The sequence below is a fragment of the Staurois parvus genome, unplaced genomic scaffold (genome assembly GCF_062004578.1).
Source record: "Staurois parvus isolate SC_StPar_1 unplaced genomic scaffold, SC_StPar_1.0 ptg000155l, whole genome shotgun sequence".
Taxonomy (NCBI): Eukaryota; Metazoa; Chordata; class Amphibia; order Anura; family Ranidae; genus Staurois; species Staurois parvus.
Window position 1 is genome coordinate 12,239,356 of NW_028317951.1, and position 25,936 is coordinate 12,265,291.

Here is a 25,936-nt window from a genome sequence, read left to right on the forward strand (position 1 = left end):
CCAATCTCCATTTAGTGTATGGGCAAAGAATCCAACTCAGGAAAAATCTCTAATCACAGTGTGCATGTTCTCTGCCACATGTTGTTTGAACTTGGGGGGGTTCTTTCATCCATGTTGTTTGTGTGGCTGAGCTAAAAAACTAACAGTGTGTGGAAAGCTTAAGACTTTGAGAGAGACGTTGAAGAAAGATCTAGAAAAGGCTGACGCCAAACATAATGCTTGAGATCCAGTGTATCCTTCTGCAATTCTTCTCTTTTGTAAAATCTACTAAAATGACTGGTGCCCATCATTTTAGATTGTAGGGTCTAAAATGCAGGGCCCTCTGTTTCCTACTGTATTGAATTGAATTGTATTTGTACTGTCTGCTCTCACGTTGTAAAGCACTGTGTAAACTGTTGGCGCTATATAAATCCTGTATAATAATAATAATTTCTTAAAGGAGAAGTACAGCCAAAGCTGTTTTGGTTGTACCTCTTCTGTGGATTACAGTAGTGCAGTTTGTTCTGCACGCTTGTGACCCATTTTCCACTGACAGCGGGCTGAACCTGCTGTTGGCTGATGTCACTCGAACAGTCCAAGCTGGAAAAAGATCTCAACTTTAAAGTCGGGTTCCACTCCAGTCTGGAGTGGCACCTGGCTCAGCCCCTCAGTGATCTGCTGAAAGCCTGAGCCACCTGCTGCCCCCGCTTCCACAGTCCAGCATTCCAGTGAGCACGGATGGGGGAGCAGACAGCGGTGACTAACAGTCACTGCTCTCTGCTCATAGAAGCTGTGAGAACTCAGCGACCACTGGTCATGTAATCACTGAGTTCGCACACCTAGAGCTGGCGGGGGACAGATGCAGCATCGGACTGATGCTGCATCCACCTAGGTAAGTATGAATTTAAAAAAAAAAAAGGAAACCACATACTTCTCTTTTAACATCCAGAAAAGGGAACCACATCTGAGATGAATGTTGCATGGAGCCCCAGTCCGAGGGAAACTGACAGTCATCTTTAGCCTCTTCCATTTTCTAACAATTGCTCCAACAGCTGATCAATTTTCACCAAGCTGCTTGGCAATTGCCCCGTAGCCCTTTCCAGCCTTGTGGAGGTCCACAATTTTGTCTCTGGTGTCTTGCCCATGGTAGTAGTTGGCGTCTGACTGTGGGGTGGACAGGCATCTTTAAAGAGCTCAGACAGGTGCTACTAAGTTAGATTAATGAGTGGAGTAGAGGTGGACTTTTTAAAGGCACAATAACAGGTCTTTGAGAGACAGAATTCTTGCTGTTTCTTAGGTGTTCAAATACTTATGTTCAGCAGTGCAAGACAAATAAATTCTTTAAAAATCATACAATGTGATTTCCTGAATTCTTTTTTAAATTCTGTCTCTTAGAGTGGAAATGCACCTACAATGTGAATTTCAGACCCCTCCATGATTTCTAAGTGGGAGAATTTGCAAAATCGCAGGGTGTTCAAATACTTCTGTTCCTCACTGTATACAGTATATATATATATATATATATATATATATACACCTTTCATATCAGGACACTCTCAGATTTAAAAGTACAGTATACAGGTTTGCAGAATGTACAGCAACAGCCTAGACATATACAATTTAGATTTAGAAATACATTACCTTGGCGTACCCAGTTGCTTTCATGGAGTTTGTGTTTTAATATACTACAGCATTTGTGGAAACCAGAAACTAACTCATTCCAAGCAATGTAAAGAGTCGTCTGTTGGTCTTCTGTGGAATTAGCAGGCCGCTCAAACAAGGATATCAAAGCTGTTGTGAAACAAATAGCCTGGACCTGTAATCACAGATAATAAGATAATCACAAATAATGAGTTTGATATTCATTTTTTTCTAATTAGATTGGCAAAAAATTGTTAAAAATAATTATTCTTACAAAACTTGTGTACAGAGAAAATACGAACTTCTGTACAGAGAAAAGATGCAATGTATGTGATTTTGCACTGCATAAAAATACCTCTACAGAAGGTGGTTGGTCGTACACCTAGAGACAGTCAATTCACTATATTCAATCAGCTGTTACCCTATGCTATATTGCATCATCTTCATTGCCTTTATTTCAGAGAATAATGGATGAACATTTGGAATAAAAGAAGGATTGCCTAGGGATCTTACTTTTAATTTCCAAATAGTATATGGGCAATCTAAAGCTGCCTGTGATCGTGTGTGCACAGCCTGACCACTGAACAGTGTTTCTAAGGAAAGATCTCCTTACAAGCAAGTTTACATTAGACAAACTTGCATTTTGGCTCAGTGGATCAGGCACTAGCTTCTTTTGGGGAAGACAATAGTTGGTAATGGTTAGAATTCTGGAGAGGTCTACACACATAAAAATCTTTCCTGAGCAAACTGTTAATGGCCAGATCACACAAAATTTCTCTTTTGATTAAGACAGCCTTTTTCAACCAGGGTGTTTAAGCACTCTAGGGTGTCTTCTGGGTTCTTCAGCGATGCCTTGGCAAAATGCCTAAAAAAAGCTCCACATTGTCCAAAATTGTGTACAAGCCAGCGGGTGGATCAAGCCTCCTTTTTGTTACACAAAGCAACAGGTTTTCATTGTGCAACACTACAACCATGGGCACTGTGCGGGCCAGCCACCAGTGTCCTAACAACTGATGACGTCATTGGTTGATAAGGAGAGCATCGGGAACCTGTACAACATCCTTGTTTGAACCCCCACACACACACACATAAACACTTCTCTTTGTCAGCACTAGGGTCACATTAGCTGTGTGGAGGAGAGAAAAAGAGGAAGAAGAAATGCTGGAATACTAGTCAGTACCAATGTGCACAAGTGTATTTGCTCTGAAAGAATAAATCACCTCTAATATTGGGTGTTCTACGTGTGTGGATGCTGATAAAATATGTAGAACTATTAGTTTAGTTTTTTGCATTTTAGAATGGAGTGCCTTGAGATTGTGCATAAATTCATTGGGTGCCTTAATTGGCTGGAAAAAGGTTGAGAAACACTGGTCTAAGGAATGTAGGGGTGGATAGGGTGTGGTTAGTATACTGTAACAATAACGTGAACATCTCTAATAACAAATATAGGTGAAGCTAGAGAAGATAGACTATTATTATTATCAATTTAGATAGGAGCCCAGACAATTAATCTACCAGCATGTCACTGGAGTGTGAGAGAGAAGCAGAGTAAATCCACACAAATACATGGAGAACATGAAACAGTGTCTTGGTCGGGGTCTGAATTGAGGATCCCAGTGCTGCTGGAAGTGCTCACCACTAAGCCATTTTGGTTAGCACAAGAAAGGAACCTAGGCAAGTTGCCTATCAGCATGTTTTTGGAGCGTGGGAGAAAACCTGAGTACCTCCAAAAAATCCATCCACACAAGCACAGGGAGAACATGCAAACAGTGTCCTTGTTGGAATATAAAGTGAGGACCCAGTGTTGCAAAGCAGAAGTGTTGACCACTAAGCTTCTGTGGTTATCACAGAAAAGGAACTGATAGACAGTGACCCTGGTACCTTGCCAAACATAGCTTCTCCCTGTGACAGGTGAAGCTCTAGGTTGCAATGCTATTTTTGTAGAATTTTACCTGTCCGTTAACATCTCCAATTGTCAGAATGGCATTGTTACCATCTTCATGGTCATGCCAGTAGTCCATGGATATTGGTGTACCAGGAAGTCCTTGCAGTTTATACTGGCAAAATATGTCCTGCTTTGAGTTCAGATCATAGAAGCATATCTCCTTACTGGTAAAAGCAACTGCAATCTGCAAGGTGTAAGCAAAGACAGGTAAGCTTACTTAAAATGAAACCATCGTTTATTTTCCATGAGCATAAATTATTGTTAATAAAGTGGTTGTAAACCTCAGACTTGAAATATGAACAAAGCATATCCCTCTATACTGTGTGTTTGTCTCAGTCCAGAGCACTGTCATTTCTGTCCACTGCCTTGTTCCTCTGCTATAAGCATGAGTCACTTCTGATGATTTTTCCTGACAGCAGGAGAAAAACGGTAACGGGGAGGACACAGCCTGTGATTGACATCCTTAGCTCTGTTACTGTGTGCTGTGTGAAGGGGGTGTGTCCCTTCCCTCCAATAAGCTCTCAAGGCTCTTCTCGCTGAAGTAACTTCAGGTCTCCACTCCCTGCTTTTCCAATCTGAGAGATCCTGTGTAGATTCTGTACTTTGAATGGATGTAGGGGAAAACAGCTGTAGATAAACAGGTACAACTTATGTAGGAGGATTTGTTTAATCTCTGTGTATCACCTGATGCCAGTCACTTCACTGGGTGTGTGTGAGGCTTTACAACCACTTTAATTATTTTTTTCTCTCTCTCAGTAGGAGTGCATTGCTTCTATTGAATCAGCCATCTAATATATTTACATTGTGAAGGAGCAGTAATATGCAATCATTGTCTAGCACTGCAAATCAGGGAATCAATTCTACATTGGTAATAGGCAACTCAGGCTACAGTATATAAACAGTTCCAAATAATATAAAGAAATAATGCTTTTTGAACATTTAACATGTTTATAAATTTGTTCACATCAAGCCTCAAACATCTAGGCCAGGGGTCTACAATTTTTCTAAACAAAGGGCCAGTTTATTGTTCTTCAGACTTTAAGAGGGCCGGACTGTGGCCAGCAGCTGTGGAAATTTTCCTGGTATCTGTAAACATCACCACATAGGCACAACATGGTATCATTTGGCGGAAAAGTGCCCCATTGTTGGCATCAGTTGGAGAAATGGTGCCCCATTATTGATGTCAGTTGGAAGAATAGTGTTTCATATCAGTTGGAGGAATAGTGCCCCAAGGGCCAGATAAAGGGCCGCATCTGACCCCCGGGCCGCAGTTTGAGGACCACTGGTCTAGGCTCTTGGTCTGATAATGTCTGCTGAAGGAAATGATCATAGTTTAGATTAGCTGTTCCTTGGTTTCAGTGGACCCGCAAGTGCTAAAATTCCTGATTTTTGGTGAAGTGACCAGCTGTCATGGGATACTGTATTAACATTTTCACCAGTCAAACTATTTAAGGCTTCCGCTACAGTGTATGTACCTAAGAAATGGAAGGAGTTAGGAAGGAGTGCCGAGATCATATACTAAGAAATGTACAGTGTGACAGTCTAAAGCTAATTCAGGATCTGCACATACAGCTCATTTTAGTCTCTGTCCTTTAAGTCTAAATAAGAGCAAATATAGTATGGCTTTTCTGTATACAGCACACACTGCCACTGGTATCTTTGGAACAATAATCTATCATCAGTAAAATACAACATGGTTGACAGTTTTTTCCTTCATGATCACACAAACATGGGTGTCTGCTGAAGTCTATTAGTATAGACCTCCCACTCATTAAATGAGCCTGCTGCCCTTAGATGGGGCTTGTTCACACTTGACTAAATTTCTAACTCTTACCAAAGGCTCCTATAGCTTTAGTATAGGCGTTAGACAGGAGTTAATGGGCATTAGACAGGCGTTAATGAGCTTAATATGGGCGTTAGACAGGAGTTAATGGGCGTTAGACAGGCGTTAATGAGCTTCATATGGACATTAGACAGGCGTTAATGAGCTTAATATGGGCGTTAGACAGGCTTTAATGGGCATTAGACAGGTGTTAATGAGCTTAATATGGACATTAGACAGGCTTTAATGGGCATAAGACAGGCGTTAATGAGCTTTAGTATGGGTGTTAGGCTGCTTTTTACCTGCATTACAAATGCCCCCCAAATGCCCTATGTGCAGTTTTGAAGCGTTTTAAAAGCGTTTGACAAGCGTTAAAACCACATCACAAACTAAATAAACTGTAATGTTATTAACGCTACGCAACTGCGTGGCAAATGCCCTGCAAACCCTGCCAGTGTGTTTGAGGAGCGTCACCATAGACTTGAATGGGAGGTTTTGAAAGGCTTCAAACTCCTTCTGACTCGACATAAGGCTTCAATTTTGAAGAGACGCAACGCTAACACTTCATAAAATAAACTTATATATAAAATCTATATATAAAATCGAGCGCAGTGTATGGATGTAAGTAGGGTAGCTGCTGGCACAAAAAGGCACCTCGGGAACCTCCAGAGTAAATGATAAAGAATGAAAGTGCAACACTAACCCAAATAGTGATTAAACATATGATAGACCACATATGACTGTGGATCAGTAAAATGTCAGCGTAAGTTCATCAGATGTGCTGAATATGCATACAGTCTCCAATATGTAAGGAACCAAAAGTAGTGACTTTCAGAAATGATAAGAGATAGCCAAGTAATGCACTAACCAGATAGCGCATATTAAAGCGCATGGGGCATTTAAGACCTGCCCCTGGTGCTCAGCCACTGTATCACTGGAACAAGGAGGTGTCATCTGTAGGGTGACCACTAGATGTCATCTATCCGGATGGAAGCTGAGTCCAGCCACTGTATTAATGGATCAGGCGGATGTCATCTATAGGGCGACCACTAGATGTCATCTGTTCCAGGAGGAGCTGTATCATGGATCCAGGGATGTCACTTGCAGATGTGTTCTTTGCTAGGCTCAGCCCCAGGACCTTCAGGATTACAGGCTCCCCAGAAATAAAGAGCCCGTGGAAAAAGGCCTCAAATAGTGTGATAACGTTTATTAAAGTTGATAAGTAATCAGAAAAGAACTTACTAACAAAGGTTCAGCTGCTCATAAACGGCCAGACCAGAGGTACATGTACAAAGGATATATAGGGAAGTGCCAAGCTATTTATATCCTTTGTACATGTACCTCTGGTCTGGCCGTTTATGAGCAGCTGAACCTTTGTTAGTAAGTTCTTTTCTGATTACTTATCAACTTTAATAAACGTTATCACACTATTTGAGGCCTTTTTCCACGGGCTCTTTATTTCTGGGGAGCCTGTAATCCTGAAGGTCCTGGGGCTGAGCCTAGCAAAGAACACATCTGCAAGTGACATCCCTGGATCCGTGATACAGCTCCTCCTGGAACAGATGACATCTAGTGGTCGCCCTATAGATGACATCCGCCTGATCCATTAATACAGTGGCTGGACTCAGCTTCCATCCGGATAGATGACATCTAGTGGTCACCCTACAGATGACACCTCCTTGTTCCAGTGATACAGTGGCTGAGCACCAGGGGCAGGTCTTAAATGCCCCATGCGCTTTAATATGCGCTATCTGGTTAGTGCATTACTTGGCTATCTCTTATCATTTCTGAAAGTCACTACTTTTGGTTCCTTACATATTGGAGACTGTATGCATATTCAGCACATCTGATGAACTTACGCTGACATTTTACTGATCCACAATCATATGTGGTCTATCATATGTTTAATCACTATTTGGGCTAACACTTCATGTTTTTATAGTGTGAAAAGCACTGAGTGCTGCCCATGGTATCATTTTCATTTCCCCTCTCCAGTAAAAGAAAACTACAGTTCCCACCAACCACAGGAACCTAGGACTGTACATGTTGAATGTGTCTGAGAGTCTCGGTTCGCCCACCACTGCAATTGGGACTGAATTACATCACTGCTTTCTGGAGAAAGAACTACAGAAGGGATGTGCCAAGACCAGTGGCTTGTGGAATAGAAGGCATAGCAGCTACTGGTCTTACAAACAGGAAACCAAATAGAATTAACGGTTTGATTTGAAAGTGAATAGGCTATTTCAGAGCAACTACTAATGGATGACATATTCAGCGAGGGTAGGAAATCAGCAACAAGGACATGTAAACAAGTTTTTGCCTGGAGTTATGCTTTATTATCTCATTGGTTGCTTTAGACAACTCCATTGTGTTTTTTTTTCTTTCTGTTGTTATATATGAATTTTGTTCAGAAAAAGAGTTACTATATGACCTGCCTAGACATTTGTTCTAAGCCACTTGTGCATCAAATAGTATAGGAAAATGAGGAACAATAGTACCACACACTTTTTTTCCTGATAAGTACAATAAACCTATTTTCTAGCTTTGGAGGATACCATGATCCCAGATCTGGGACTCTGCAGACCAAAAGTGAAGTAGCCCTTTAAAAAAAGGTCACAGTAGTAAAGTGCTGTGCTAACTGTTGACGCTATATAAATCCTGTATAATAATAATAATGATAATAATAATAATAATAATAATAATAATAAAGTAGTACCTGAAGATGGCAGCTAATAGGGAATTAAACTCAGGCCATGGGTTTGTTTCATTGGAAAAATGTTGTTGATTGTTGTTGCATTGAGTGATTGCTGATTGCGTTTTCAGCTACTGGTGATTGCCTGTTAAAGCCAAACTCCAGGAAACATAAAAATCCTACTTTGTAGGGGGCTGCACCCACACTCCTATTCTTAACTGCTCATTTATATCCAGCCATTTCACTTACCTGATGCTCTGCACCCCCACCGGAAGTGAACTCCATGCTACAGTGGGTGGACTGTTCTTCAGCTTCCAGGCAATGGTCCTTGTGTCAATCCTGATGACATCAGAGGACCTTAGACCACTGGAATATGGTGGGAAAAAGAGCCTGCAGGGACTGGTGTAGCAGCACAGAGGTGTGTGCAGAAGCAGAAAATCAGGTAAGTAAAAGTGCTTTACCAAGTACTCTAGACATAAAATAGCAGTCTACCATTGCAGGTGCAGGCCCCACTCCATGGTGGATTTTGAGGTTTCATGGAGTTCAGCTTCAATAGTAGGAGTACAGGTAAATATATGAATTGCAGCTTGAAAGTGAAATCCACTTTCCACTTCTGTTGAAAAAAAATAATACTTACAATTGCAAAATATATCATCCTTTGAGTCCAGCTTTAAAAATTCCACTCTGATTTCAATCTGAAGGTGCTGTAATTTTCTAAAACTGTCAAAAATTCAGTGCAACATGGCAACCTGGAGGCATTCTGTAAACAGCTGATGTACAGAACAGCCCCAGGAATGTCATTTCCTGATTGTGTGCTTGGTTCACTGATTTTCTTAGACATCTGATACAAGTAAAATTTTAGGTTTTTCAATTTTGGTGAGATGCTTCATTACTTTTAAAGGGATGCAGACACTGCGATTTTCCTCATTAGAACACTGAAACTGCATCAGGTGATTATAATGAACAAGACCCTCCCATTCAGAAAGCAGTCTTCTAACAACATAGAGAAACATACAATTCTTTTTTTCAGAAAAGATAGGCTAAGTTTACACCTAGCCAGCAAGGTAGAAGGCAGTGTTTTATTATGCAGGCTAGTGCAGTGTCTGCCTTGACAGGGAGCAGTGTCATGTGTGTTTTAGCACATCACACTGCCTGTTTTTTTTCTTTTCTTTTTCAAACTTTATTTATGTTGCTGCACAGCAGCATGGTGCATTGCACTGCCATGTGGCGACATTTGGGGGTTTATTTACAAAAGCTGGAGAGTGCAAAATTAGACTCACTTCTGCACAGAAACCAATCGGCTTCTAACCTCAGCTTGTTCAATTAAACTTTGGCAATAAAACCTGGAAGCTGATTGGTTTCTATGCAGAAATTAGCCTGAATTTGCTTTAGTAAATAAACCCCTTGGTGTTAGTTTGGTGCGTAAAAATGCAGACATGCTGAATTTTTCCACACTGCACATCACAGCAGTGTTGTTGGTTGAAAAGAGGGCACAGAAAGCAATTGTTTTCTAAGTTTCCTAGCACTGACCTCTTTATCCAATGTGGAAACATGCAGGTGAAGGCATACGGTGTGAACGAGCCTAAAGTTTGGTAAATTTGAAGGGTATTGTTTTGCACTTTAAGCAAAACTGCAGTTTTTACCTCTATGTGTACCTCTACAATTAACAGCCAAATGACACAAGAATCCGGTTGGTTCCAATGGGCAACACTCGTACTGTCCTTTTCCAGTTATGATAAGTGTGCTTTTGTAGTAAAGTATGAATGAATTGTTGGGACGTATCACATTTGTACTCTGTTTACTAACCCTATTGGTATTCCTTTCCATAGCACCATATAATGGATGTACGGATTTTATTTATTTTATTAGATTTATGCCTTTCATTACTCGTTGACATTGCTCATTTATTTAGCCTTTGTACAGTGACTGGCAATTACATTTCCTGATCCTGATCTTATGCCGTGCCAGTGTAGAACACCCCTCGCCATGCTGTAGCAATATGACAGACAGAATTAATAAGGCAGACAATGGCTCCCCACCTTCTGCATATTGATATATGCATTACTTATATTTACATCCATATTTACCTTGTTTACATTGGCCAGAAACACCAAGCCCGTCGCCCATAAATCTTTCAGCTTGACAGTATCAGTGCAAATCCGCAGGCTTCTTTGTAGTTTTAAATTCTCTCCCCAGACTCCCAGTAATCCATCTTTGCTCAAAGTTACGTAGCGGCAAGAACCTTTCAAATAAACTACTTTTTGGATGTTTTCCTTGTGAATTAATGGGAGGCTGCGAATATCCCTCCACTGGGGAATTACTGATGATTTCACTCGTTCATCTTTCTCGTAAAGCTCAAGCAGCATGAAGGATGTTAATTTGTCCCAATCAATGAAACCTTCGCGACTCACATCTATCTTATCAAATAAATCGCCGTATTCCTCTTTCAGTCCGTGCCCCACGGCCGCGTATGTTCTCTCAATGAATTCCTCTTTGCTCATACATTGTGGCGGCTCTAACTCTGGGGACTGCAGAGGAAACAGAAATGTGACATTGTTTTCAGAGGTGTCACATGTAAAAAAAATATACAATTCCAAAAACGAACAAAGCAATAATGCAATATGATTTAACCCACATTGGACAGGTCAGAGGTTCACTTGACACATGCTGTTTGCACAAACCCCTCTCGTCTTTTTTTGTTTTGCTGAAAGGATATTACATTCAAAATTTCAAAACTCTCACAGAGATAAACTGTATTCAAATTTTGTTCAATCGGCTAGCTCAGGCAGTGTGTATACTGAAGATAGTTGACAAAGTACATCAGTTCTTTGAAAGACATCTATACATAAGGGTCCTGTTCATACTAGTCTGCACAGTAAAAAAGCAGCATTTTACCAAGCAGCCAGCTGCTAGTGTGAGCTCCAGCAGGGGGCGATATGATGCATTTTTAAGAGCATTGTATTGTGTACTTTCTTCTTTTTTTAACTTTATTTAAAGTGTCACAGGGTGACACTTCGTTCATTTCTCCACCAGTATTGGTGGAGTATATGTGTTGCTCTGCAGTGAAGTGACATGCAATGCTATCCAGTGTGTCTGCATTTTTCCCACACTGTTCCACACTGCACATTGTTTTCTATGTGCTCTTTCAGTGACTGGCGTTTATCCAATGCAGTAAAATGCCAGGCACTGCACATAGTGTAAACAAGCTCAAAATGCACATCCATTTACTTTGTGGGAAAAAATATAATCACAAAACATTTTGTTTAACCACTTGCCTACCGGGCACGTTTACCCCCTTCCTGCCCAGGCCAAGTTTCAGTTTTCAGCACTGTTGCACTTTGAATGACAATTACGCAGTCATGCAACACTGTACCCATATTTTTAGAATTTTTTTTCACACAAATCAAGCTGTCTTTTGGTGGTGTTTAATCACCACTGGGTGCTTTATTTTTTGTTAAACAAAGGCAAAAAGACAGAAAATTTAGAAAAAAATATTTTTTCTTAGTTTCTATTATAAAATTTAGCAAACAGGTCATTTTTCTCTTTCACTGATGTGTATTGATGAGGTTGCACTGATGGGCACTGATAGGCTGCACGAATGGGCACTGATGAGACTGCACTGATGAGGCAACACTGGTGGGCATTGATTAGGAGGCACTGATAGGCGGCACTGATGGGCTGTAATAGGCAGCACTAAGGGCTTGTTCACACTTGATTATTTCTAACTCTTGCCAAATGCCCCTATAGCATTTGACAGGTAGTAGACAAGCATTTGGGAAGCATTTTTAACACTCCTCAAACGCTCCCCAAATGCCCTATGTGTGCGGTTTTGAGGCGTTTGATAGGCGTTTGCCAAGCGTTAAAACCGCACCACAAACACCTATAATGAAGTTAAATAGTATTAACGCTCTGCAAACGTCTCGCAAATGCCTGCCAGGTGTTTGAGGAGTGGCACCATAGACTTGAATGGGAGGCTTCAACTCTTCCTGACTGGACATGAGGCATCAGTTTTGCTGCGATGTGATGCGACGCTATCGCTTCAGTGTGAACAGCACCATTTGCTGCCATGTGCAGTATTTTCATAGGCATTTGAGAAGCATTAAAAACACTTCCCAAATGCCTGTCTGACGCCTGCTGACAAAGCTAGTGTGAACGTAGCCTAAAGGGTGCTGATAGGTGGCACTGAATAGCAACACTGCTGGGCACTGACTGGTAGCACTGCTGGGCACTGATTAGCATTGATAGGCAGCACTGATGGGCACTGTTGGGGCTGCACTGATAATCAGGGCAGTAATCAGTGTCCTAATTATCAGTGTAGATGTCACCTTTCACATTTTCTGCCTATCAGCAGTACTTTCCTCACGCTGTGACAGCATGAGGAAAATACTGCTTATAACCGGCAAGTGTGCTTACATCATGATCAGCTGTGGTTGGACACAGCTGATCACGTGGTACACGGCTGCCTTGATTGGCCCTTTAACGTGATATGTGATCAGCTGTGTCTGAAGGACACAGAGAACACTGGGTGTGCACCACAGCGAGCACGCGGTTCTGGGAGGACGTCATATAACACCCTTCCAAGACTGGATGACTGCGCTGTAACTGTCATTCGGCTATAGTGCGGTCAGCAAGTGGTTAAAGAACTTCAGGTAAACTTAGCTTTGTCCCTGCCCCTGCCGTCATCTGTTAGTCTCTCAGAGACAAGACAGTACTCTATTGGCAATGCCAACTGATTTTTTTCACCAGAAGGACCATCTTTGATCAGGCTCTATCCTGCATCAGGATCTGCTTGGTTGCATCTGAGACAGATCTGCCCTGCTTCAGCCTTTCAATTTAGGTAGAAATCAGTTTAGAGTCCTTTCACACAGGCACGCTCCCCTGCGTTTAGTAGGAAACCGTGAGTAGATCCCCTCCTGAACTGAAGCAGAATGGCACTTCTGAGACATCTGTGGCCATTAATTTTTTTGTCTGCATTTTGACAGTGGACTGTGGCAGACCTGTGTTGGATGTATGGGCTGCTAGATGTAAATGAACTTGTGTATGTTTACATCAGGCTACCTATGATCCATCACATTTAGGTACAGAAAAATGGAACATAATGCAGTCATTTTCTAATCATATTTTTTTTGGACCTGGAAGGACAAATGGAGAAAAGTCCATTTACATTTGCCTGCTCATAGACCTGCATGAAGCTCCTGATCAGGCCCATCTAAAAACCGACAGGTGACCTAATCAGAAAGCCCATGTAAAAGGGGCGTTATGCAGGCCATAGATGGGTCGAAAATCGGCCAATTTGTCGGCCGAAAATAAAATCGGCCGATTTTCGGATCGTTAGTGGGCGATTTGGTCGGCCGTTTTTCGGGATTTTGGCCGGTTTTTTTTTTGGTAAAGTTGGAAAAAAATCGGCCGATCGGCCGATTTTCACGGCATTAATGGGCCAATCGGCCGATTTTTTACCGATAAAGAATCTGCGCATGAGCAGTGACCTGCAAGAGGAAGACAAAAAGAAGAAAAAGAAGAAGAGGAAGAGGATGAAGAAGAGGATGAAAAAGAGGATGAAGAAGAGGAAGAAGAAGATGAGGATGAAGAAGAGGATGAGGAAGAAGAAGATGAGGATGAAGAAAAGGATGAGGAAAAAGAAGAAGAGGATGAGGATGAAGAAGATGAGGATGAAGAAGAAGAAGAAGAAGAAGAAGAGGATGAGGATGAGGATGAAGAAGAAGAAGAGGATGAGGATGATGAAGAAGAAGAGGATGAGGATGAAGAAGAAGAAGAAGAAGAAGAAGAGGATGAGGAAGAAGAAGAAGATGAGGATGAGGATGAAGAAGAGGATGAGGAAGAAGAAGAGGATGAGGAAGATGAAGAAGAAGAAGAAGATGAAGAAGAAGAAGATGAAGAAGAAGAAGAAGAAGAAGAAGAGGATGAGGATGAAGAAGAAGAGGATGAGGATGATGAAGAAGAAGAGGATGAGGATGAAGAAGAAGAGGATGAGGATGAAGAAGATGAAGAAGAAGAAGAAGAAGAAGAGGATGAGGATGAAGAAGAAGAAGAAGAAGAAGAGGATGAGGATGAAGAAGAAGAAGAGGATGAAGAAGAAGAAGAAGAAGAGGATGAGGATGAAGAAGAAGAAGAAGAGGATGAGGATGATGAAGAAGAAGAGGATGAGGATGAAGAAGAAGAAGAAGAAGAAGAAGTAGGATGAAAATAAGAAGAATTCCAGTTCAGCAAAAAGTATCTCTGCAGAGAGCTCCGTTATTTCTGACAGTTCTCTGACAGTTCCTTCACATTTACAGCGGTTGAAACATTGTATCTATTTGTTTCCGAATAAAAACATCTGTATCCTAAATGGAAACAAATAGATACAATGTTTCAACCACTGTAAATGTGAAGGAACTGTCAGAGAACTGTCAGAAATAGCGGAGCTCTCTGCAGGGACACTTTTTGCCAGCTGTAGAAGGGATGAAAATCGGCCGATTTTTTTTACCATTGATGGTAACGTCGGCCGCTTGAACGACCGAATTTTCGTTTTTTAAAAGAAAAATCTGCCGTTTTTTCTCCCCATCTATGGCCTGCATTAGTGTCAATGCTTTTTAAGGTTGTGGTAGGAAACCCAAAAATACATGGAGAACATACAAACTGCATTTTTATAGAGATCTTGCTGGGAGATGGACACAGGTTCAAAGAACTGTACGGTCAGTATGCTAACCACCATACAGGCAATATGTTGACCGAGATGATAACAAGTAAATGTTAGGTTACCTATTGTTATTAACCACTTAAACACCGCCCACCCACAATGTACTGGCAACTACAGGACCTGCGACGTACCCATATGTCGCTGTGTTTTTCTGGGTTTGGAACGCACATGCACGGGCTCCCCTGCTGACCCTCGCCATCATTCACTGCAGGACATGTGTGTCAGCAAGTCCCAGCCAATGATTTTTGGCCAGGACTCTGCTGATCTCCTGCAACAAATGGAGAATGTGAACACAGGCACATAATCTAGCTGGATCTTCTCTCCCTGGAACCTTTTCATTCCAAGGAGAGAAGACACATCACATGTGAGTAAAAGCAGCACATTTGCACCCACACAATAGTTAGATACATATTAATCCTTTGATTACCCTTTTTAACCCTTTGATCGCCCCAGATGTTAACTCCCTCCTGCCCAGTGTCAGTGCAATTTATTAGCACTGATCACTGTATTAGTGTCACTGGAGATGTCAGTGGCAGTTAGTCAGTTCCCACCCAGTGTCAGTTAGTGTCAGAATGCCCGCTGCAGTCCCACTATAAGTCTCTGATCGCTGCCATTACTAGTATAAAAACAACTAAAAATTCCAGTATATATACCACCATAACTTGCAAGTAAACCAATTAATATACACTTATTAGGATTTTTTTTGTACCAAACACATATAGCAGAATACATTTTTGCCGAAATTTATGAAGATATTTTATTTTTTTTATTGGTTATGTTTTATAGCAAAATGTAAAAAAATACATATTTTTTTTGAATTTTGGGCTTTTTTGTTTATAGTGCAAAAAATCGAATATGCAGAGATGATCAAATACCACAAAAAGAAAGCTCTATTTGTGGGGAAAAATGTTATGTACAATGTTGCATGACTGTGCAATTGTCAGTTAAAGTAATGCAGCACCACATCGCAAAAAATGGCCTGCCCATGAATAGAGAAGTGGGCAAGTGGTTAATAGGAGGTCTACTCACTTACAGAAACCCTAAATCATCTTCAGAAGGGTAAAAATGTATTTGGAAATCTCTTTATGGTCAAAAGCCATTCTTTTTTCTGCTATAGGCAAAACTAAGAAAAGGATTGTGGGGGTTTCCAGCACTGTGCACAGCGCGTTCAGTGACACCAAAAGTCCACCATTGTCAGTTAGTCATTCGCCTATGTACGGGTATACTTAGTCTTCTTTTGCTTGAAATATATTAAAAACTAAACAATGCTCAATATTGGTTTTCCTCTGTAAAAAAAGCCCATGTAATCAGTATGCATGGTGTATTTTTTAAATTTATATGCTCATAGTGCCTTATGGAAATCTTGATATTTGATTTATTCATAGCAAAGATGCACCTTTTGATAAGTATACTTATTTATAGATCACCTTTACCTATTTATAGATCACCTGCAATGCTTCTCTACAAAGATTAATATTTAACATGTCATGGCATGCTTATCTGAGAGACATTTGCTCTTCCCATACAGAGCATCCTCCTATGTGTATATATACTTTGACCCTTGGTTTCATTAGGGTCATTTCTTCTTTTTCCCATTTAGGACTGTAAAATTAGCTATTAGGTAAAACACCTGAAATGTGAAGCAAATGTTTATTTTCCTATAATTATCTACCGAGTGAAGTCTGACATGGGTAGTCTAGTACTATCAACAGAAGAAATGTTCCATAATAAAAGCAATACATATTTAACTAATTGGCATATTTTTGGCTTGAAAACCTCATGTACACAACAGTCAGGCCGGTTTCTTGTCTGTTTCTTGGAACCTTACCTCCCCATTTAATTGCTAAAATGATAGTGTCAATAACAAACAATCAGATGTTTTCAAATTTTAATCTCTGAGCTAGACTTCTAACAGGTTGATAGGGTTTACTGCCACTTCCCTTTGTTGCTGTTCTTATACATAAGGAGACAGTTCTTTTAGAAAAAGGGGGTAATGTCTGAATGTCTTGATTATATGCAAAGCACTTCCCTATGATTGATTACTTATGGCCACTGAGAAAGTGGGTCTCACTCAGTTATGCTTTGGAGACTCAATTTTAATATTTGTTATACATGTAGGGATATCCCTTAAAGTGTTCTTTGCTTCAGCTACAGTATGCACTCATGGGAAAACATAGAGATAACATTCATAAGGTCAGGACTCACCTTGGCTGCTAGATAGCAAATTGACATGATCTATCCTTATCTCTTAGCTGAAGAAAAATCTTTCTCGATTGAAGAATAAACTGAGAAATCGTTCAGACTACCATTGAGTATGTGTGTGATTTCTCCCTATGTACACAGTTTGGGAAATACTTTGGATATTTTTCATATAATAACATACAGCAGACAGCTTCTTATTTTAAAGTGTTACTAAACCCACAGTAAAATCAGTCTGTATATGCAGTAAAGCATGCTTGTTATACTCACTGTGCAACCTAAGGGGTTAATCTTCTGCATTGTCTAAAAATGCTGTTTGATCCTTACTTCTGATCCTCCTCTTCTTCCAGTGCCCCCTCTTATCTCCTGATAGGACATACCGTGTGGAGTCACTCTGCACATGCTCAGTTTGGTATGTATTGCTAGAGAGGTTTTTTTTTTTCTTGGGAGAGTTCATGTGATCAACACAGGGCCAATCAGCACTGTCCAGACAAAGGTCTGGGGTCCTGCATCTTCCTAGAGCAGAATGAAAACTCTTCCTACAAGCTTTAAAATGTGTTCAGCTGGAGACTGATAGAAGTCACAAGATTGCTCTAACTGCTGATGAGAAAAAGTATTTATCAGTTTAATTTACTAAAATAATTGTACTTCCATGTTCTGTGTACTGTGGGAGACCAGATAGCGTGAATGCAGGGTCCTGGGTTTAGTAACACTTTAACACCACCCATCATTTGCATTTAAACACAAGCCTACAGGGCACTTATACCCCCTTCCTGCCCAGGCCAATTTCCAGCTTTCATCGCTGTCGCACTTTGAATGACAATTGCGCGGTCAAACAACACTGTACCCATATGACATTTTTATCATATTTTTGTGACAGGTAGAGCTTTATTTTTGTGGTATTTAATCACCTCTGGGTTTTTTATTTTTTCTTAAACAAACCAAAAACCACTGAAAATTTGGGAAAAAAAAGTTTTTTTCTTGGTTTTTGTTATAAAATTTTGTAAATAAGTGATTTTTCTTCTTTACTAATGTGCGCTAATGAGGCTGCAGTGATGGGCACTAATAGGCTGCACTGATGGACACTGACAGGTGGCACTGATGAGGAGGCACTGGTAGGTGGCACTGATAGGCATTGACAGGCATCACTCATGGGCACTGAAAGGCAGCACTGATACATGGCACTGACAGGTGGCACTGATGCGCACTGATAGGTGGCACTCATTGGCATTGATAGGTGGCACTGGCACTGATGGGTGACACTGAAAGGCAGCTCACATGGGCACTGATATGTGGCATTGATGTGCACTGGTAGGCACTGATATGTGGCATTGATGTGGCACTGGCACGAGGCACTGATGAGCATTGACGCAAGGCACTGATGGACACTGACAGGTGGCACTGCTGGGGCTACACTAATCATACATGTCCCCTCCGTGGAAAGCCGATTACCGAATCTCCTCTCCGCTTGAGCTGTCAGCGTGACAGCTCGAGAGGAGAGAAATGCCGATAACCGGCATTTCCCTGTTTACATGTGATCAGCTGTGATTGGACACAGCTGATCACATGACCGAGCCGACATCTTCGGCTCTTTCCGTGATCCTTTGTGTCCGGGGGACACAGCGCACCACCGATCGCCGCGCTGCACGCTCCCTGAGCCGCGCATGCGCGGTGAGAATGGGAGGACGTCATATGATGTCCTCCCAGAACGAGAGAACCACCTTGCATCCGTCATATTACTATATGGCGGGTGGGAGGTAGTTAAACAAAGTGCTGAGTGGACTTGTTTATTTATAGTGAATACTTGTGAGCTATTATGAATCGAGGTGTTCAATAAACAACATAGAATAAAATCTTAAAGTGTATGGGGTGCGCTGGCACTTACACTGACTCACTTGCTAGTGTGTATGAATGGTAAAGGATGGATTGCGCCGCGCTCCTATATAATTATATATTCAATTTATACTTCTAAAGAAAATATCAATATCAATTTCAATGTCAACAATAATGAATTGTGATTATAAGACTACACATATATAAAAATACATATAGATGACATGCATAGTGGATAATCCTAAAGTGATAGTGCCTTAATGGGTGCCATGGTGTAAACCCATAATGCACCTCTATATTGCTGTGTGCACTCTATATTTATAGTGCAAAGACATATACAGATGTGGACGTGCTTATAGTAAACAAATAAAATATAAATTAAAGTCTTTCAAAATAAATGTGCAAGTGAATTTTCTGTTCCTTCTTTCCGAGTGCTAGTTGGTCTCCCTATATGCTCACCTCTATATTTGCCTGAATAAATCCAGGCAAATACGCTTTTTATCCTTCCAGGATAGATGAAATGGGATGATGCCCTTGCTCTAGCCGTCCCAGAAGGTGGACATGCATAAAGATGGATCCTCCTGTTATTTCCTTTGTCTCCCTGTGTATCAATGAGTACACCGACCAGCTCTCTTGGGATCTCCCAATTGCCCTCCTGGAGTTGTTTCCTCGTTCACTCCTCCTTATGCCAGCTCGTGAGGTGTTTGGTCAAAAAGAAAAAGCAGACCATAGTGTCTTATCCTTGTACACAAAGTGGATTTATTTCTGCCAATTTAAGGTATTGCTCGATGGCATACAGCTCATATGTGATCCAAACAAGCATAGATGGCAATCAACAGGTAAAAAGAAACCACTCTGCAGCTGCCCCTGCAGTGCTGTCTGCCTGCGCTTGTGCTCGGATCAGCTCGCTTCTCCAATGCAATGGATCCAATCAAATTCCCCCTGATGAAGTCACGTGACCCTGTGACGCAACGCATAGGGGAGGGGCTCTGACGTCACGACATTGCATTGGAGAAGCGAGCTGATCCGAGCACAAGCGCAGGCAGACAGCACTGCAGGGGCAGCTGCAGAGTGGTTTCTTTTTACCTGTTGATTGTCATCTATGCTTGTTTGGATCACATATGAGCTGTATGCCATCGAGCAATACCTTAAATTGGCAGAAATAAATCCACTTTGTGTACAAGGATAAGACACTATGGTCTGCTTTTTCTTTTTGACCAAACACCTCACGAGCTGGCATAAGGAGGAGTGAACGAGGAAACAACTCCAGGAGGGCAATTGGGAGATCCCAAGAGAGCTGGTCGGTGTACTCATTGATACACAGGGAGACAAAGGAAATAACAGGAGGATCCATCTTTATGCATGTCCACCTTCTGGGACGGCTAGAGCAAGGGCATCATCCCATTTCATCTATCCTGGAAGGATAAAAAGCGTATTTGCCTGGATTTATTCAGGCAAATATAGAGGTGAGCATATAGGGAGACCAACTAGCACTCGGAAAGAAGGAACAGAAAATTCACTTGCACATTTATTTTGAAAGACTTTAATTTATATTTTATTTGTTTACTATAAGCACGTGCACATCTGTATATGTCTTTGCACTATAAATATAGAGTGCACACAGCAATATAGAGGTGCATTATGGGTTTACATCATGGCACCCATTAAGGCACTATCACTTTAGGATTATCCACTATGCATGTCATCTATATGTATTTTTATACTGAGTGGACTTGTGCTGCTCTGATCAAGAGGAATAACAGAATGAAACTCTTTTTGAAACCAACACATTCAGGAGTGTCAATCTCTTAGATTGTAAATTCCAAGGAGCATATAAAACATAGTACAAAAATGAAAAAAAAAATACAAAATTGTGTATTTCTGTTTGCAGGCACAATAAATGCATCATCATTTGATACGCTAGTGCACAGAGGAAGGAGAAATACTTTATAGTGTCAATTACTCAGACCACTGGGAGAGAATAACTACATCATAGATAGTGGGGAGAAACAGATTCCTTTTTTTCAGATTTTAAGCATTTAAAATAAAAATATATTGATGTACAAATTCTAGGAAAGTTTTTATTTTCCTGGAGAAATGTTAATTTATATATAAAACTGAATCCAAAACAGAAAAACCCTGCATGCAGTATGAATATACTGTACGTCCCCAGACAAGAGCAGTGATATCTCAGTCATTGCTGCAGTAATGATCGAGATATAGTTTTTATTTAGAGCAGGCAATGGGCTTTCATGTAAAAGTGATCCAAGCAGCGATTAGCCGCTTGATCACTTTTACAGGTGGTGGAAAAAGCCCCACCCCCCCTTCTGACACCCCCGAGGCTCTCCTGTCCCACCACGAAGCCTGGTACTGGTGTAGCTGGTTGCAGCACTAGGAAGAGTGGGAGGAACTTCTGTTGTTCCTCCCCGTTATGTCAGAAACCAGAAGCGACAAGAATTTAGTCAGTTTCAGTTTGTTTGATTAAAAGTTGTTACTGGTTTATAAAACATCTGATCAAACCAATCTCAGTTTGATTAGATGCTTTGGATGCAAAAGGAGAGATCTAGGGTCTAATAAACCCCAGATCTCTCCATAGAGAGGGCCTGTCACGGTCCGTGCTATCACAAGGGATATTGTTCATCCCTTGTGATAGCAATTAAGTTCAATAAAACAATCTAAAGATACAGTGCAAAATTTAAATAAAACAAATAATCTAAAAAAAAAATGAAACCACCCCCATCCCCCAGTGCTCACACGCAAACTTGAATGAGCAACATAGGTCCCATACTCATATGTGGATGGTGATCGCACCACACGTGAGGTGTATTGTTGCGAATGTCAGAGTGAGAGCAATATTTTTAGTGCCAGGGCTCATGTGTAACTCTAAATCAGTAACCTGTAAAGGCTTATAAAGCGTCATCCATGGGCTTATTCAATATTGGGCTATTCAAAGCATGACATGTTAGGTATCTATTTACTCAACATCGTCTTTTGTATTTTGCCAAAAAATAGGGTATTATATTGTGTTTGCTAAAATTTATTAAAGTGTATTTTTTTGTGAAAATTTGCATTTGATAAACCACAGTGCAGATCTTGCTACATAAAAAGTGCAACAACCATTTTTTTTTTCTCTAGGGCTCTGCTTAAAAAAAAATATATATACATCCACAGTGGGGAATATAATTATTTGATCCCCTGCAAATTTTGTTAGTTTGCCCACTTACAAAGAAATGAAGGGTCTATAAATTTTTATCATAGGTGTATCTTAAGTGATAGAGACAAAATATCAACCAAAAATCCCCCAAAAAACACAATAAAAATGTTATACATTGAGTTGCAGTTCAGTGAGTAAAATATGTATTCGATCCCCCACCAACCTACAATAATTCTGGCTCCCAAAAGACACCTGTACACAGAATCTCTTTCTTGGGCACCACCACAAGCAAGACCAAAGAGCTGCCAAAGGATGTCAGGGACAAGATTGTAGACCTGCACAAGGCTGGAATGGGATACAAGACCATCAGCAAGAAGCTTGAGGAGACAACTGTTGGAGCGATTATTCGCAAATGGAAGAAATACAATATACAGTAACCATCAATCGCCCTCGGTCTGGAGCTTCATGAAAAATTTGGCCTCATGGGATAAGAATGATCATGAGAAAAGTGAGGGATCAGCCCAGAACTACACAGGAAGAGTTTCTGCATGATCCCATGGTTTTTGGGACCACAGTCACCAAACAAACCGTTGATAACAAAATACGCCACTACAGACTGAAATCCTGCAGTGCCCGCAATTTTCTCCTCCTCAAGAAGGCACATGTACAGGCCCATATGAATTTTGCCAATGAACATTTAAAATGATTCAGAGAAGGATTGGGAGAAAGTGCTGTGGTCAGATGAGACCAAAATCGAGCTCTTTGGCATTAACTCAACTCGCTGTGTTTGGAGGAAGAAAAATGCTGACTATGACCCTACAGTCAAGCATGGAGGTGGAAACATTATGCTTCAGTTTTGTTTCTCTGCTAAGTGTACAGGCCGACTTTGCCGCACTGAGGGGCCAATGAACAGGGCCATGTATTGTAAAATCTTGGATGAGAACCTTCTTCCCTCAGTCAGAACACTGAAGATGGGTCGTGGGTGGGTCTTTCAGCATGACAATGACCCAAAACATATCACCAAGGCAACAAAGGAGTGGTTCAACAAGAAACACATTAAGGTCATGGAGTGGCCTAGCCAGTCTCCAGACCTTAATCCTATAGAAAATTTATGGAGGGAGCTGAAACCTTGAGTTGCCAAGCGACAACCAAGAAACCTTAAGGATTTAGAGAAGATCTGTAAAAAAGAGTGGACCAAAATCCCTCCTGAGATGTGTGCAAACCTGGTAACAATCTACAAGAAATATCTTACCTCTGTGCTTGCCAACAAGGGTTTTTCCACCAAGTACTAAGTCATGTTTTGCTTGGGGATCAAATACTTATTTTACTCAATGAACTGCAACTCAATCTATAACATTTGTATCATGTGTTTTTTTTTTTCTAGATTTTTGGTTGAAATTCTGTGTTAATCATTTAAGATATACCTATGATAAAAATTATAGACCCTTCATTTCTTTGTATGCGGGCAAACTTACAAAATCCGCATGGGATGAAGTAATTATTTTCCCCACGGTGTGTAAATGTGTAAAAAGAAAAAAATAAATATATATACATATACTATATCTATAATGTTTGGGGTTCTAAGCAATTTTCTAGCAAAAAAAAGCTGATATTTACATGTATGAGAGAAATGTCAAAATTGGTCCGGACTGGAAGTGGTTACGTCAGATCAGATTTTTTGTTTGGGGCAATTCCAATCCTATCTTTTTGTGGCTTATCGAAAACACCATTTCATATCTTCAATCTTAATAAAAAAATGGAATTGGACTTTCAGTTAGTCTATCAAATTGTGACATAGCAAGCTTTAGATATATACGTGGTATCTCTAGTAGGGACAGACAGGCTGTTACAAAGCAAAGAGCACAGTGGCAGCCTACCGGTGCAGCTAGTGATATGGGGATATATGATAAGTCACACATCATTTTTCCTGGCAACCATTGTCAATGGAACAAGAAGTGATGGTGCATCTTTCAGTGGGGACAAAGGTTTAGTGACAACTATCTCAGATAGCATTTCCCCCTAAAGCTGGCCATACGCCACTAAAATTTCATTTGAACGTTCATACCTAAATTCATAAAAATTGTTTGTATCAAAACTCTTTGAAATTTTGTTCAATTACCATGCCAATGTTTTGAATTCTATGTAATGAGTGCTTTTTTTTTTCAGAATGAAAACTGCATTCACAGTTAGAAGTTCACTTGTTTGAGAACAAAATTCTATCATTCACAGCACTGGATTGAATGAGGGCTGATTGTAAGGAAGGGACACAACCCCCTTCACACAGTAAGTAAAAGGAGGGGTGATACTGATGTCTAAAAATCTTTCCTTAGGATCCATGCACACTAGCATTTTTTTTAAGCTGAAAATGCTGGAAAAACTGCTGGATAAAAAATGCTGACAATAGCATTTTTAGTAGCATTTAGAAGGGTTTAGAAGCATTAACGGTTTATTAGAATTTTTACAGTACATGTAGGAAAAATAAAGCTAGAAAAAAGCTGTTAAGCATTTTGTTTCTGCTGGAAAATCACTCCCCAAAACTCAAAAAACAATTTTTATTTCTGTTACTAAATGCTGAAGCTTGAAAAATGCAAATAGTCTACAATAGTGTGCATGGATACATAGGATAACACTATTTGGCTTCTAAGAGCAGAAAAAAATGCTGATAACAGCTTCTAGGAGCCTAAAACAATGCTAGTGTGCATGGAGACTTAATACAAGGAAAGTATTCAAGTGGTTGTAAACCTCTGACATGAAATATGAACAAAGCATATTGCTTTGTGTGTCTCAGCTCAGAGCAATGAGTGTCATTTCTGTCTGTTGCTTCATTCCTCTGCTAACAGCATGAATCACTTCTGACAAATTTTCCTGACACCAAGAGAAAAATGGTGACAGGGGAGGGACCTCCAGAATGGGAAGTGTGTGCCCTTCCTCCAATCAGCTCTCACAGCTTTACTCACTAAGCTCTGCAGTGAGTAATGTCAGCTCCCCACCCCATTTCCTGAAAGCTCAGACATGCTTTATAAATTCTGCACTTTGAACGGATGTAGAGAAGAGCAGACTGCAGATACACAAGTATCACCTGAGGCCATTCACTTCACTAGGTATATGGAAAGGTAAAAAATGCTTAGGCTTTGTAACCACTTTAATACAAATTGAGTGTAAGCTCCATAAACACATTTTCTGGTGTACGACCAGCTCAACATTTGAAGGATTTCATTTCACATTCTGTTTAGTTTCTGGGACAAAAGTGAAGGAGAGTCCCCTCAGCAGGACACACAGCACTGGAAATGCTTATCTCAATGAAGCCATTGGGACACATGAGCAGACATTTCCCTCTGCACTGCAGTGTAAGCACTTCCATGGCATTTCACAAACTGGCCAGCATTGCAAGGTTTACCCAGAAGTCACTTCTCCTCTCCTAGAGGCTTATTTGCAATTGAAAACAAGAAATCTAATTGTGTACAACTGTACATGTGTATTTTAACTCACCTTGAAAAGATTTTGAATTGCAGTGAAATCCTTTATACTGAGCCTGTTCTCAATCGATTCCCCTAGATGTCGGCCTCCCTCAGACCCCTCCTCGCTTAGCGGGGCGGCAGCAGGCACACTGGGCTGTCTTTCATTAAAATGAAGGATCTGGCTGTTCATCTTTGCTTTCTAATCAACACCTTTGTGCTTTGCATTGAAAAACATGTCAGAGGTACATTACAATTAGGGATTTTCATTGGAACATACAGAGCAAATACAAACTGTGTAAATTATTTATAAAAAAAGGTCAGTTTGGCAATAAGAAGTACAGTGCTGTGGAAGCCATAGAAGTTTTGTTGCCTACCTCTGTAAACATGAAGTTTGGATTTCTTGTTCACATTTGCAGACTTCTCTGCCTGATGATTTGCTGGGTGTGAGAAATTGCATTGACAGGAATGGAGGAATGTTTTTGTCTTTACTTCAAGGCTTCTCAGTGACTGGTTACT

General features: G+C 40.6%; 1 protein-coding gene across 2 annotated transcripts in view; it reads right to left on the bottom strand.

The window, feature by feature from the left end:
• WDR49 (WD repeat domain 49) overlaps positions 1-25,902 on the bottom strand; it is a 198,530-nt gene extending 172,628 nt beyond the window's left edge. Inside the window, exons 1-5 of one of the 2 annotated variants that reach the window (XM_089675462.1) lie at positions 25,795-25,902; positions 25,452-25,637; positions 10,167-10,607; positions 3,573-3,749; positions 1,621-1,795 (exon numbers count right to left, since the gene is read on the bottom strand). In XM_089675462.1, the coding sequence (XP_089531588.1) occupies positions 1,621-1,795; positions 3,573-3,749; positions 10,167-10,607; positions 25,452-25,610 (952 nt within the window). In that variant the 5' untranslated portion in view covers positions 25,611-25,637; positions 25,795-25,902. The remainder of the gene's footprint in view (positions 1-1,620; positions 1,796-3,572; positions 3,750-10,166; positions 10,608-25,451; positions 25,638-25,794) is intronic. The other variant, XM_089675463.1, reaches the window with a different exon arrangement.
• Positions 25,903-25,936: the final 34 nt, after the last annotated feature.